Source organism: Thamnophis elegans, chromosome 3 (assembly GCF_009769535.1).
Source record: "Thamnophis elegans isolate rThaEle1 chromosome 3, rThaEle1.pri, whole genome shotgun sequence".
NCBI classification, from domain to species: domain Eukaryota; kingdom Metazoa; phylum Chordata; class Lepidosauria; order Squamata; family Colubridae; genus Thamnophis; species Thamnophis elegans.
In genome coordinates, this window is record NC_045543.1 from 34,022,393 (window position 1) to 34,037,787 (window position 15,395).

The window sequence follows — 15,395 nt, forward strand, 5'->3', positions numbered from 1 at the left end:
CAATCAGACCATAAGATGGGAAAAATGGAATTGGAATATAAACAACTTAATAAAGAATTAGAACTATCAATAATCCGATTTGAAAATGAAAGAGCTGCATTCTACCTAAGATTCCAAAACATACCAGAAGAGAAGGAGGAAGACCTGAAAGGAAAAGTGATTAAAATCCTCACTGAATCTCTTCAAGAAAAAAGAACAAGAGTTGAGAGGAGACATTGATGAAGCTTATAGGGTGCATACTAATTATGCCAGAAGACATAGACTCCTGAAAGAAGTGCATGTAAGATTTGCTAAAAAAACAACGAGAGATGAAGTGTACAAAAAAACCAGAGAAGAGACTACAGGGAAAAGAGTTGATCATGCTCAAACAGATTCCATGAAGAATTCGGGAACAACGTAGGCAGTACCAATTTTTAACAAACCAGATAAATAAAAACAGAATAATGTACAGATGGTTGGTACCAGAAGGGGTTCTAGTATCTTGGCAAGGAAAAAGATATAAGATAGAGAATATAGAAGATGCACAGAAATTCTATGAAGAATACTGCAAGAGGGAAATAGAACAAAGAAGCAAAGAGGAAATAGAAAGTAGAGGTCAAGAGGAAGAAACATCAGAACATAATGAAAGAAACAGGAGAGAAGAACAGAGGCAAGAAAGAGAGAGAGCAGAGAAGGAACGTGCGAGAGGGAAAAGTCAGATACAAACTACAAGTAAAAAACAACAACCCCAGTTAAAGATGGATCAAGAAATAACAATTATCTCGATAAACTTGAATGGACTAAATGCACCAAAAAAAAAAAAAAGAGCCTAGATGTTTAATAAAATAAGAAGGTTAAGAATGGTGAAATCAATTCAGGACGATAGCTGGCATATAGACTGCAGAACGAAAGAGAAAAAAGGAAATGATATGAAACTATATGGGTTTGTGGAAATATCATCCCCAAGAAAATATAAATTAAGATTTGAAAGAGACGCCTATAACAATAGAAAAAGAAAGGGAGGGAAGAAGGAAGGAGAGGAGAGGAGGAAGGAAGTAGAGAAGGGAGGGAAGAAGGAAGGGAAAGGAGAGGAGGGTGGAAGGGAGAGAAGGAGAAGGAGAGATAGTAGGAAAGGAAGAGGAAGAGTGGAGGAGAGGTAAGGGAAGAAGAAAGAGGTAAGGAGAGGTGGGTAGAAGGGAGAGAAAGAGAAGGAGAGAAGGGAGGAAGGGAGAGAAAGAGAAGAAAAGAGGGTAGGAAGGGAAAGAGAGAGGGTAAGAGTAGGGGAGAGGTAAGGGAAGAAAGAAGTAGAAGGAGAGAAGGAAGGAAAGAAGTAGAAAGGAAGGGAGATAGAAAAGAAAAGAAAGAAAATAACAGGGGCTAGGGATGGTAAACAAAACAATCCAAACTGTACCTTATAACCTTTTAAATGGAATAACAATAGTATAAGAATGGCAAAGAAAAAGAATAACCACGTGAATGTATACCTATAATTATATGTAGGAGAATAAATGACAGTAAGAATATATAGCACAATATAGGTAAACAATATTTGGTTATAAATAGCTAAGTATAAATAAATATAGAATTGTACATAAAAATGGATAATGAATAAGGAGATCATGAATGCAAGATAGATACGTATAGAAGGGAAAACACTAACTGCAAAGAAACTGATACGGAACTGTTGTATGATATATGATGGAACTTATTGTTCCTATGTTGTCTTAAGTCATGTGTTTGTTTTTGTTGATGTTTTTATGTGTTTAAAATAAAAAATTATAAAAAATAAAAAAAGAGATGGAGAGCCAGTACTTTAGGACTAAGCTTACTACAATATGTACAATATGAAGACATGAAGGAAATTTGTGTTCTCTTATGGTCTTTGAAACAATTACTCTTGAACAAAGAAAAATAGCAAAGGAGCAATATTAATGATTTATGGTGTATTATTAAAGATTTCTGGCATACAAATTCCAACTTTGAATATTTAGGGAAATGGGAGCTAACAAAACGTACAGCAAAGTCAATGAAAGGTGGAACATTTTCAGAGGCAGCAATGCTAAGATTAGTCTCTGGAAAGATTAGGACAAATTCACTGGAATTCAGACAATAATGATATCATATCCCATTTTAAAGCAATAATTATAAGGGCAGTAATCAGGCATTGTTGAAGAGATAATGCAAAACTGGAACAATATCAGGTTGCATTGCCTGAGAATCCAATAACGTTGAAAATGTATTTTGAGCAGATACATAAGGTCTATACCATCTAACAAGACCAGAATTTGGAGGAGAATGTGAAAACAAAGTCATGGTCAGATTTATACGAAAAATACCCAGAATGGAAGTACAGTAAGAGACTTGTATCCCAGCTTTAAACTGGGACTATCAAAATTGATTTGATTGAGGGCTGCATCAGGGTTGTATTTCACCTCAGGGGGCTGGGTTGGCATGGCTGGGGTAGGGTGGCCAGAGCCACCCTACCCCAGCCATGGCCACTCAACATCACTTGTCAGGGGCACCTGTGATGGCCCGGGCGGAGCTGGGGGGATCAATTGTCTTCAGCTAGGAAAGCGAGACCAGGGAGATTGCTAAGCCCTTGTCCTCCAGAGGAGCCTTACTGTCCCTTTCAGGCCATGTGGAGAACCCCCGGAAGAGGATGCAGGCTGTCCAGAGCCTTAGGCAGCAGAGGGCAACACCCAGCCTGGCCCTCAAGCTCCGAGGACACCAGGACCCCACAGCCCAGCCCCACTTCCCTGAGGGGATGCCTGCCTGCATTTACCTTCTCCTCCTGCTGCTCTTCTCTCTCTCCTTGGCCAGGTTGTTCATAGTGTGTGCAGGAGGGCAAAGTGTGTGGGTCAGAGGGAGGCCAACTTCCTCTTCATACAAGGAGACTAGGCTTTGTAACCAAAGCATCCTTGGTGATAGGGTAGGAGACTACCAGGAGAGAAGGAGACAAGAGGATGGCAAAAGGGCAGCAGGGCTGCTGGTGGCCAAGTGCTAAGGCAGGACCTTCCTTCCTTTCTTCCTCCCTTCTTTTTCCTTCCCTCTTTCTTCTCCTTCCTTCCTGCCTCCCTCCCTTCCTTCCGAATGCAACCCCTCAAGCTCTGGTTTTTCTGGCAGAGGGCTGCAGGAGGCCATCACGGTCCAAAATGGAGCCTGGGAGGCCATGCGCGCCCCGCCCCCCAAGCTCCATTTTCTCTGGCAGAAGTACTTCTCTATTTCCAGGGTGGTCCTGTGGGCCAGATCTAAGCATTTCATGGGCCAGATCCAGCCCACGGGCTTTGAGTTTGACATCCCTGTCACGGAACATAAACTGCAGGATAGTAAGCAGAATAACTGTTTTAACTTGATTTTGGAAAAAATCACTGCTAAACACTGGAAAGCAATTCAAAGACATTTGTTCTAAACAGTGATATACAATTTGTGAGTGAAATTGGATTATCATTTTGAAGGGAAGATTTAAAGAGGTTGTACATCACTTCAGTATTAATATCTTTTTATTTAATTATTTGAAGTCTTGATTATTTTTATTCTAATTTGTTGATAGCTGTGTAATTTTTATATATACATATATATATATATATATATATATATATATATATATATATATATATATATATATATATATATATATATATATATATATATATGAATGATAGATAGATAGATAAGAAACTATTTTACCAAACTTAAAAAAGAACCAAATCACATACATTTGAGAGAAGCTATGCAATTTCTAAATCAACACTCGGAGGTTTCTTCCATATTAATGTTGTTGAGAAAGAGAGACAGAGGAAGAATGACATTGAAATAGAGACTCCTGTGCTGTTACCCAGCAGTGGAAAGGTGAACTCAATCAAGGTATCCTGCTGAGTGGATCTCACAGGGCATTAATTAATTAGGAGGCAATTTTTCGAGGAATGGAAGGATGGATGGATGGTCAGATGGATGGATGTAGCAAGTTAAAACTGAATTCACATTAGAAATGCTTCAAATAAAGAGATCAATCAAAACTTTTCATACATATGGTAGCATTCTCTCTAACACACACAATTTACAAATTGGGAGCCCTTATGATTTAGAAAAGATAAATGGCAACATTTTACCAATATAGATTAGTGTGTCACCTATCTGGAAAGAATAGATTTAAGTCACCCATGCACTAGCGATATCCAAGTCAGAATCTGTAGCTTTTGCATGAAGGCATCATAGAGATATTGCTGGGAATTAGAAAGTTACTCATATGATACATACATTGCCAAGTTGCAATGGTTAACAATGTATCTCTGAATACAAATTATAATGCATTTTTCACTTAGAAGTAATGAATGCTTCAGTTGAATTGATAGCCTCAGCATTACAGCTGCATCACTTTACTACCTGCAGTGGAGGTACTTCTGTTTCTGACAGCAGTCAGAATGGTGAGTTGTGAGAGAAAGAGCCTTTTCTGCACATTTCTACAACATAATACCAATTGAAGTTATTAAGCCCCATCATTATCCTCATCCCTTAGGAGCTGCATTTTATGGAACAGCAAGTATTAAGTTGAAATGATATTTTATTATTAATTACTTTTACTGATTGTAGTATTTAATGTTTCTATATTTTACTTTATAAGCCATTTTGGACTTTCTATCTTGGAAGATGACATGTTTATGTAAACTAATTTAGCTAATCACGTAGTAAGACAAAAGAAGATGGCATATTTCATGTACCAACAAGGGAGAAATGAAGAACCTAATGTAAAAGTTATTGAGGAAATTCCTGAAATATCAGAAATTTGTCCTCAACTTTAGATCCCAGAGTTACTTTATATGCATTGATCAAGAGTTCAGTTTCTGCATTAGGGTTACTGATTAGAATTGTCAGCATTAGGATTTAACCAGTTTTAAATGTGTCAAAACATAAACCAGCATTTGATCACTGATGATTAATGGCAAGTGCACTTCCCCAAGTGCTTCTATTAAGACCTTTGCTTTCTTATGGTTAGTCTCTGCGCCAAGATTAGGTTGCTATTCTCAAAAGGGGCCTGTCAGAAGAGGTTTTTATGCTTTGAGAAACTAGTGTTTGAGAAAACGGGATATTTACAACATATCCGTAAAGCAGAATAGCTATAATACAAGAATGTACCTACCTGCAGAATTAAACATTAAGAAGGAATAACATTTAGAAATGATGTAAAATATGAGTTAGAACACCTATTCTTTGTTTAGCTCAGAATTATTTTACATACTACAGTTAAATTGGAGTAGAAGGGGAAAGAGGATCATAGTTCAAATCATTTTTGTTTTACCTGTTTGGCAGGGCAGTTCAGGGCAGACAATCTGAGGATCTGAAAAAAGAGTAAAAAAATACTTGATGGACATCATTCAGATCACATTTAGCTTACAACTACAACAGTATGCTATGTATACATATCAACAATTAGGCAGGATATTGAAAATATTAAGTTTTAAACTAGTGCAACAAAGAGAAGCTAATTAATCCTTTTTTCTTGGGCCATTTATGGTTCAAAATGATCTTCCATGGAGGGATAATGACATGTCAGCCTAGGAACCTTTCCCCCTTTGGCATGAAAGTGAAACAAAGGGACTAAGAGAATACTCCATTGTTAACAACAAACCAATTGAACCTCATTTTCATTAAGGATGATAGCCTAATCGTGTAGAATTGGTATTCAGACTCACTCTAAGATTGGCAATGACTACATTGAGCAATCTTTGAAAACTGTCCTTTAAGACTTTACTAGTGGGTACAAAATATGGTGAGTCTGTGCTTTGTGCTGCACAGGCCTTCTTAATTAAACTGCATTAGCAAATGCAGTTTTCTTCATAGTGAACTATGAATGCAGTTGGGTATGAACATTATCTTATTGAAACAATGCAATTTTCTCCCACACAAACTATGATTTAAACTTTCAGTCAATATTTGAAAGCGAAAGCCTCAGTGCTGGACCAGAGCAATCCCTACTGGCCATTCCTTCCAATTCTGAATTGGATTCTGAATATCACTAGAGCAGTGATGGCGAACGTTTTTTGGCTCGCGTGCCAAAAGCGGGGGGAGCGCAGGGAGGTTGTGCGAGGGTGTGCCACACCCATAATACAAGGCATGCATGTGTGCATGACCAGCGCTCCTCCCATTTTTTACATGCTCTTTTCACTTTCCCCAGGCTACAGAGGCTTTATAGGAGCCTGGGGAGGGTGAAAACAGCCCCCCCGGAGGCCCTCCGGAAGCTCCTGAAGCCTCCAGAGGGCAAAAAATGACCCTATGAGCAAACTGGAAGTCCTGGTTTGTCCATAAGGCCATTTGTAGTCCTCCAGAGCTTTCAGGGAAGCCTCCAGAAGGCCCCTGAAGGCTCCGGAGGGCCAAAATCAGCCCTACGAGCAAACCAGGTCTGTTCCTGAATAGAGCAGGTTTTTTGTCCTCCGGAAGCTTCAGGGAGGCGTTTTTTACCCTTCCCAGGCCTCTGGAGCCTGGGGGGGTGGGTGAAAAATGGCTTCAAAAAAAAAAAAGGCTGAAGTCAGCTGGCCAGCTGACAGGGCAACGTCTCACATGCCCTGACAAATGGCTCTGCGTGCCACCTGTGGCATGCGTGCCATAAGTTCGCCATCCAAGTAGTAGCCCTTGCTACTTTTTAAAATGGAGATGCCATGAACATAATACTTAGCCCAAATATATGAAAACTACAACATGCCATATTACTTTCTTGCAATTAGCTTTAGCGAAGCTTGCATTGACTGACCTGGACAGAGTTCAATCTCTATTTTGTCAAGGAACTCTTCAGCCACTAAATCAGTGAATACTTTCATTCTTTGGACTCTGCCTTGGTCATTACAAGCAATTGCTTTCAGAGTCTCCGATTCTTCATCTACATTGAACATGTCTCCAATCCCAATGGCATTGACCACAACATTTCCATCACAGAGGGCTTGTAAGTTTGAATCATTATCTCGAGGGTCATGACGTCCATCAGTCACCACCACAGCAAACACTCGGGCTTTATCTCTCCGGCTTTCTTTGATGAGTGTTTCATAGGCAAACTGAAGTGCAGAGGGAGTCCAGGTGCCCCCTGCAATCCATTCCAATTTTTTCACTGCTTCTTTGAAACTAGAGAGTGAGTCAATGCGCTTATCATTGAGCTGGATGGCTTCAAAGGTTCCCTTATGACTGTACTGTACCACTCCAACACGGGCACCTGCCAGGAAAATAAGCTCAGTTATAATTCCTAGATTTTGATATTCTATTTCCCCTTCATCACAGTGATCTCTAACCCCCAGCCTGTTTGAATGCAGATTCACATACGTACTGGGCCAATGATTTGAAATCATTTTTAGAGACCATTAATACAGTTACTGTAAAATAATGCTCAGAAAAAGTATCATTTTTCATCTTTAGGGAAAGGGATGGTTCCCAAGTCAAATAACAATTGACACTGACATAATCTCATATCTCATATGGCGACCACAAAGACATCAGTTGCCATTGATATTGCCCTCTAGAACAGACCTAAAAGGACATTTTGGATCTTCTTTGTATTGATGACACCACTGGAAGCTCTTCTATTGTATCATCCTTCCCTTAAGAGCAGCACTAAGTAGAAAACCAACTACTCCAATGAAGTTTCCAATGCACATAGAGGTTGATCAGAAAGGTCTGTGGATATGTTAGAGAAAACTGAGTCCAAATACAGATTTTTCTATATATCTTTTTTTAAAATTAGACCAGTGTGGAATACTGGTGGGACAAGATAGCAAATATTTGTAATAGTGACATGGGTCAGATATTGCTTCCTATGTTGCAATTAATTAGCGAGTAAAAAAGTATATGTCATCATACACGTATCGGAGATCATTGCAGCTATGGAGAATATTCAGCTGTAAGAAGAAATCGTCAGTTACTGACCTGTCTCAGATTTTGGATCTTTGGCAATGGACCCTAGCCTGCTCACCACATTGATAACAAAATTTTTCTCCAGGGAAAAGTTGGTGTAGCCGATACTCTCTGAACTGTCTATGACGAAGACAATGTCCAATGGACCACACCGCTTCTCACAATCTATGAAAAAGGAAGACAAAATAGTAACGAGTACCACCATAAAATGAGTCCAGAACTATAACAACAATGCACTGCAAATAACTGAGAAGTATTTTAAAGTATGGAGCCTCCTGAAGCCTATTTGAATACTGCACATGTGAACAAACCAGGAGCTAACATTTTGAGTGGTTGCTAAACTAGCTTTCCCCAACCTGGTATTCTCTAAATATGTTGTCCTGTTCCCCCTAGTCCCCCCAGTCAACATGGCTAATAAGAATGGTGAGAGATAGTGATGCAAGGGCACTAGAATACAAAATGCAGAAAGTCAGGCAATACCATAGATTATCCAGGCCATGTGTCCCCAGGCAAAGCTGTGCTTCTAAACTGTCCCTTCCAACATAGTCTAAAGCTTGGCATTTGGAAGCTTAAGCTCCTGGTACAGCTAAATGCTGGATCGCATTAATTAAGTAGCTTGGTCAGTCATTGTTAGTTCAGAGTGAATAATGATGTCAGTTCAGATCCCAGAAAAAAAAGTAAAAGTATATTCTTTCACTTCCAAATGCATCCTTTCTAAGTTAATGGCCAATAATTTTAAAGTAACAACAAAACAAATAAATAATATCCTTCTGGGTTATTTCCTACATTAGGCACATATCCATGGAACTGTGACTATTTCTGCCTATTTGCAATGAATTAAAAACAAATCTACTGCTTAGAGTCATCTACAGATCTGCAAATTCTTTTGATGTAAGGGCTATTAGTCCTATCCTAAACTGTCAAAAATTAGCCTAGCCATTAAATAACTGAAGAACACTATTATATGATGGCAACTTTCCCCTATCAAAATGGTATAATTTCTCCCTTCTCAGAGAACCCTTCTGCTCTAAATGAAGATCATGCAAAGACTCTCAACAAACCACAGCAGCCACAGGTCTCTCTGATGTAGGTCATCACATCGCAGTCCTATCAATGACAACAACAGCAATTATTATGCATGCAAGAGATACATGGACATCAGCAGATTATTATAAATATTATACTGTAATGTGCATTCCAATGTTCCATTATTGTAAGACTATAAGTCCACAAATATCTGCCTATCTTCAACAAAACATGATAAGAGAGTACATGCATTAAGATGTATATCAAACAAAATCAGCTTCTGATTATAATTTATATTATGCCAAATAGTGTGAAGCAGCATTTGCTGTGCTTTTTCATAGCTCACAACAAATTATCACTGATACAATAAAGGCAGCAAAGTGACCAAAGTGAGCATGCAGTATAAAAAATGTTCTTGACTTACAGTTAGGCCAGGATCTCCAGGAGGACCAGGATCACCCTAGAAAAGAAGATGATGGAATCCACCTTTCAGAGATTTCAGGATGTAAGAAAAATAATATATCCACTTGCAATATATTTTAATATTCACTAGCTTTTGGAAATATAAGTGTTGCTTTAAATAAGTAGAATTAAGGCAGGAGAGCATAGAAAATGTATCATGGCATGTATAAAAATTCATCATTCAGAGGCTTAAGAATGATTGTGAATGATGTCACAGTTTTGCTGATAAGTAACTTAGGAAAAGGTTTATTTGCTTTGAACACGAACATGCGGTTTAAGCATAAATCTATTTCTGTGTATACATAGCAAACAGATAGATTTAAAAGTCTCACTGATTTGATTATTTTTTATACAAAGGCCTGAATGAGAGACAGTAGCAGATATGAGAGTAATGAGATGGTTTTGATTGAGGGACTGAATGTGTTTTGGTAGAGGCAAAAATAGTTGTTGGGAATAAATTAGATATAAATAGGAACAGAGCAATAGAAATATGACAAAATGTCAGAGTGCTTCTGATGCAACTTTGTGTTCAAAGGACAAGGAAATGGGGGAGGGGGGCTCAGCATACAAATTCTTCTCCTTGAAATCCTGAGGTAAGCACTAAATAAAAGGGGAAAGGACATCTCTACCTGGTCTGCTTTTTTTTTACAGCCTACAGTAAGTAATGGATGTTACTTGCAGTGCTGGCAGCACCATTACCAACCTCTCTGCAGACATAAAGTAAATGGACTGCTGTCAGAGCTTAGAAAGTGACATACTTTCTTCCCATCTTAGGGACAAAGGCACATTACTGGGGATATCAAGGTAGTCATTTCTTTTGCCTCCTGCTTCTCTGGTTTGGGATTGCTCAAATGCCTCACCCCAAGGGAAGGGAGCCATGCACAACTGATGCACAACTATAATACCTCGGGTCCAGGTTCACCATCTGTTCCTCTGGATCCAGGCGGACCTGGAAGGCCAACACCTCCCTAGAGAGACAGAGGAATGCAGTTAAAGGAGTGAATGAAGAAGGTTTTACTGAAGAATACAGAAAATGAATGACAGCTCTTTGGATACAGATTATATTGTTTCAAAGAGGGTTTAAAGGGGATTTATAACTCTCTGGGTATATAATTATTTCTCTCTCTGCCACTCCCCCCTCATTCTCTCTCTCACACATACACATCATTTGCAGTGTTTTTAAAAACCCTTGTAAGATCATTTCAGCCCTAAGCAGAAATGGAGCCAAGAGGCAAACAGTTCCCAACCAGTACAACATTTAAATTAGGTTTCTAATCTATAATTCATTAAAGAATTCTGAGAAAATCCAACAGGCTTCAAATATTATAACCATTGCAGGAAACATACATAGTACCCCAGTAAAATTTGCAACTGTATTTTAACCAAAGGCCTGAGAAATCTGGAACCACAAGCTCTCTGGTGTTTAAATCTCCTTGTCATAAGTATATGATATACATATTATCTACATACAATACAATAATTATAAGGGTATATTCAATTATATATGAGATATAAGGGATGTTCTAATTCTTAAGATTACGTGGGCAACAGTATAATTTAAAGCCTAGGAGAGAAGCCTGTAAGTTTATAAAAGATATGAGTTTACTATTATGAAATATCAGCTTATCATTAGCTAAACCCATGATAAGCCAAAGAGCAGTGGAAGAGCACACAGCAAATGCTTTTTAAATCAGAATATTAAATTAGTCTTCAAATGGTGAAAGTTATTAAACAGTTTAGAGAATGTAAGATCAAGAGTCTACTTACATCATCACCTGGATCTCCTTTTTTCCCTTTAAGTCCTTTTGGTCCAAGGTCACCTCTTGCACCCTGTCTCAAAAATGGTATAAAGAAGAGTTTGTTTTGTATTTTCCTCTACAGCTCACTATTTTCTTCTCAATACCTCATTTTCCTCTATTATTCCTTCAGAAAGAGGGTTCTGCCTGATTCAGTTAAGGGCTTAAGCTAAATGGAAATAAAAAGAAGTTTGTGAGAAGAACATCTCAGCAGGAGGTGGTTGCTGAAAGGTGAAGTCCACACCTCTTAAAGTTGCTGGGCAGAGAAATACTGGTATTAATCTTGTGGCTTGAGTTGCTACTGGCAACTCAAGAGACCCCAGAGCAATTCCACTATGGACGCTACCTATACCTTCCTCCTGCCAGTTCTCATAGCTGCTTCTGGGATCAGTTCCTCAACAAATGAAGGAAAATAACATGACATCACCTAATGTCCAATTTATTAGCAAAAGCAAGTACATAAGTGTACAATACCTCTGGGCCTGGATGACCCTTTTCACCTTTGTCACCCTAGAAAGAGAGAAAAGTGTCCCAGTTTTCATTTTGTCTTGCCATAGATTTGTTCAAATATAAGAAAGTATAGCATAAAATTTCATATGGTGATCAATAAATTAAATCATTAGATTAGTTAACAGAGAAATGAAGAATGAGAGTAATAAAATCTGATGAACAATATTTCAAAAAACTGAATCCATCACAACATATTAAATCATAGTTAATAATCATTGAATAAGACACAATTTGCTTGGTTCACATAACATACAATGTACCTATTATGGCTAAATATGGTCTGTCGATGTTTTCTCTGTCAATGGACATTGAATTGAATGTATATGGCTTAAACATTCAAAAATATATTCTGTACCTCACAATAAAAGTTTAAAGTATACAGTATGCTAGTTGTATATAAAACATTTTCTTAATTGCTCTTTCATTTAAGTATTAATTTTTTTGCATTTTTTAAAATGGATCTGCATTTAAAATAATCTGTTGCAAAGATAATTCTTTCATCTACTTGTAAAGGAAAATCATTGTAAAACTGCTTAATTAGAAAATTATTTTCTGTTGTATGTTTTTAATCAATGCTTTGCTATATTTTTCACATCATTTCTTTCACTTATCCATGACGTGAGCAAAAGAGATGGGAAAAGGAGATTAATTTCTTTAGAAAATATTGGAAGGCAGCGGGGGAGGGGTGGCTCTGTTTATTTTAGTAAATGTTAAAAGAAGGATAAGGCCTCTCTTGTGTTTTTATCTTTTACAATAAATATGCACACAAGGATATTGTTTTTACAGCTTTAAATTTGGCAGCATTTCCTGAAACTGTCAGAAAACCGTGCTCCTGCATGTTTGCAGGAACATTCTAAGAAGTTCAAAAGAGGAGGATGTAAATGTAAATGACTCTGCCTTTCCAAAGAGAGAGATTTTTGGTTCCTAAACCAGCGAGGAAACCGCTGTTCTTGGAAGGATTAAAAATATAAGTAGGTGAATAAAAGACAGAGAAGAGACTTTCTCATGGATTTTTCCACAAATGAACTTTTCTAATAGTGCTTCTGCTTTGTTCTGGGAAGCTCTTTATGTTAAGAATTAATATAAATATACCACACCATAAAAACATACCCGGGCTCCCCTGGGACCAGGTGCACTTAATCCAGGTCTTCCCCTATCACCCTATGATTAAAACAAGAAAATAAAGATACAATTCAAACATTTCATATAAAAGATTCCAGAAGTTTGCTTCTGACTAATTTGAATGACAATTGAGCTTAGCTCTTATTATTTATATATTACAATTAATTGTATACCACCAAGTTTAATGACTCTGGCAGATTACATAGATTTAATTATATTGCAACATGCATAATATCACCAATTCCATAAAATTAACTCCAAGCTTTCTTTTATAATCTGGAAGAAAGTTAGTACCAAATTTTTTATACTTGGTATACAACACCCTCAATAATTTCCACGATAAAGAAAACATACAATAATAGACAATTGAAATGCCTGGAAACAGAAGAAAAAATTACCAAAAGTGGTAGACACATTTTAAAAAAATCAAAAGTACTGGAAAGATATGCATGGTACAATGCAGAAAACTTAAATTCAAAATGAAATAACAACCTTCTTACTAGGTATAATCTCAAAAAAACCTCAATAAGAAATATAAAATCTAATCAACTTTATGTTTATCAACATTAATATTTTAGAAATCATAGTTAATGTTGATTTAAACTTTTTTACAACTAAATCTGTTCATGACCGCCATTAAAAAATAATTTCCTGACCTTTGTCTGTGTGTGTGTGTGTGTGCGCGTGCGTGCCCTGGACAAGTCCCTGCAGGTTTCTTGGCAAGGTTTTTGAGAAGTGGTTTGCTATTGCCATTGCTTCTCATTCCGAAGGCTAGGAGAGAGTGACTACCCCAAAGCTCTCAGATGACTTCATGCCTAAGACAGTACTGGAATTCACAGTCTCTTGTTTCTATCCTCAATCATTATATCAAACTGACTTTCCTTTTTAAGTTTAATAGGTCTTTAACAGTGGTGGGTTTCAAAAATTGTTCGAACCTACTCTGTGGGTGTGGCCTCCTTTGTGGGAGTGGCTTGCCGCCCATGTGACCGATATGAAATTATGAATTAGTACTTAGGTCGGTCCAAGTAGCTATTCAGAAACTCTGGCATTGAAGCATGCAAGTCTTAAAACTGTCAAGTTACAAGATCCTTGCACCCCTAACCCTTTAGAAAAAAAAACTAGGGGTCTTCAAACCTGACAGCTTTAAGACTTGTGGACTTCAACTCCCAGAATTAATCCTCCAGTCACGTTGGCTCAGGAACTCTGGCATTGAAGCATGCAAGTCTTAAAGCTGTCAAGTTACAAGATCCTTGCACCCCTAACCCTTTAGCAGTGGTGGGTTTCAAAATTTTTTGGAACCTCTTCTGTAGATGTGGCCTGCTTTTCGGGTCCACTGGTGGAACCTCTTCTAACCGGTCCGGTAGATTTGACGAACCAGTTCTACCGAATAGGTGCAAACTGGTAGGAACCCATTTCTGGCTTTTAATGAGCAAGCAGTATAGAAGAACCCAATTCAGTTGGCAAGAAACACCGACTGAAAGATAATGAACAATTTATTAAAAATGCTATGAATCTGAATGTTCAAGAAAGACATGGTGAATGACAAAACATCCCCTCTGTCTTGAACATGGGCTTAAAACAAGGCTGTCTTAGCTGATTAAATCAAGTTGATATTACAAAACAAACAAGAGCAAACCTAAGTCTGTTCCTGGTAGCTACAGGCCTTACCTTGGGTCCTTTAGGCCCCATATCGCCCCTTTCACCTTCTCTCCCAGGACCTCCAGGTGAGCCCTGCAAACAGAAAGTGGAGAGAAAACAAAGAGATGGAACATAGAAATGAATGATCAGGTGTAGCATGCTAAAATCTCTGGCTTAATCATTGATCTTTTCTGATTGTTTCAATCCCTTGCTATCTGCATCATTTTTTCTAGTGAAGACTGCATTACTTATTATAATACTATGTAATAATTAAAATTATAATCGAATTATACTCAAATCCTAAGCGAGACAGAAAAATACACATTAACAAAAATTCAAAAAAACACTTTTCCCAAAGTTGAAATGCAGATACAACACATCATTTGAAGTGCTATTAGTGTTTATTCTCTTGGGCTACTAGGGACAATTCTAATAAATAATAAAAGAAGAGTAATAGATTTTGGATCCTCCCAGAGATGTTGTGAACTGGGAAAACAGGGAAAACCGGACAAGTGAAATCTATAGCAAGAAGCAAAGAATAAGGCTTTTAATTTTGACTGAAATAATTTGTACGGGGAAGAAAATGTATTTTTTTTTATTTGCTGTTTGTTGGAACAACACAGGGAGCAAGTTAATAGCTGTATCCTGTAAATATGCTTAGATAAACTTACAGGGTTGCCTTTTTCTCCCAGTGAACCTGGTGAACCACGCTGGCCTGGTGGTCCTTGATCTCCCTGTGAAACAAAATGTGAGATGAACAGTCAGAGCTATCCCATACATCAGATGCACATATAGACTGGGTGAAACCAGGCTTAATACCAGTAACTGTGAGAGGGATCTTGGAGTTTTGGTGGACAGCCAGTTAAATATGAGCTAGCAGTGTGCAGCAGCAGCCATAAAAGTCAATGCAATCCTAAATTGCATTAACAAAGGGATACAATCAAGATCAAGTAAGGTACTAATGCCACC

At 37.8% G+C, this 15,395-nt stretch overlaps 1 protein-coding gene across 3 annotated transcripts in view; it reads right to left on the bottom strand.

The window, feature by feature from the left end:
• Window positions 1-15,395, bottom strand: part of COL6A2 (collagen type VI alpha 2 chain) — a 66,787-nt gene that overhangs the window by 15,103 nt on the left and 36,289 nt on the right. For all 3 annotated transcript variants that reach the window (XM_032212880.1, XM_032212879.1, XM_032212881.1), the window contains exons 17-27: window positions 15,098-15,160; window positions 14,457-14,519; window positions 12,777-12,827; window positions 11,631-11,666; window positions 11,128-11,190; window positions 10,266-10,328; window positions 9,323-9,358; window positions 8,934-8,979; window positions 7,885-8,037; window positions 6,725-7,177; window positions 5,276-5,314 (exon numbers count right to left, since the gene is read on the bottom strand). In XM_032212880.1, the coding sequence (XP_032068771.1) occupies window positions 5,276-5,314; window positions 6,725-7,177; window positions 7,885-8,037; window positions 8,934-8,979; window positions 9,323-9,358; window positions 10,266-10,328; window positions 11,128-11,190; window positions 11,631-11,666; window positions 12,777-12,827; window positions 14,457-14,519; window positions 15,098-15,160 (1,066 nt within the window). The remainder of the gene's footprint in view (window positions 1-5,275; window positions 5,315-6,724; window positions 7,178-7,884; window positions 8,038-8,933; window positions 8,980-9,322; window positions 9,359-10,265; window positions 10,329-11,127; window positions 11,191-11,630; window positions 11,667-12,776; window positions 12,828-14,456; window positions 14,520-15,097; window positions 15,161-15,395) is intronic.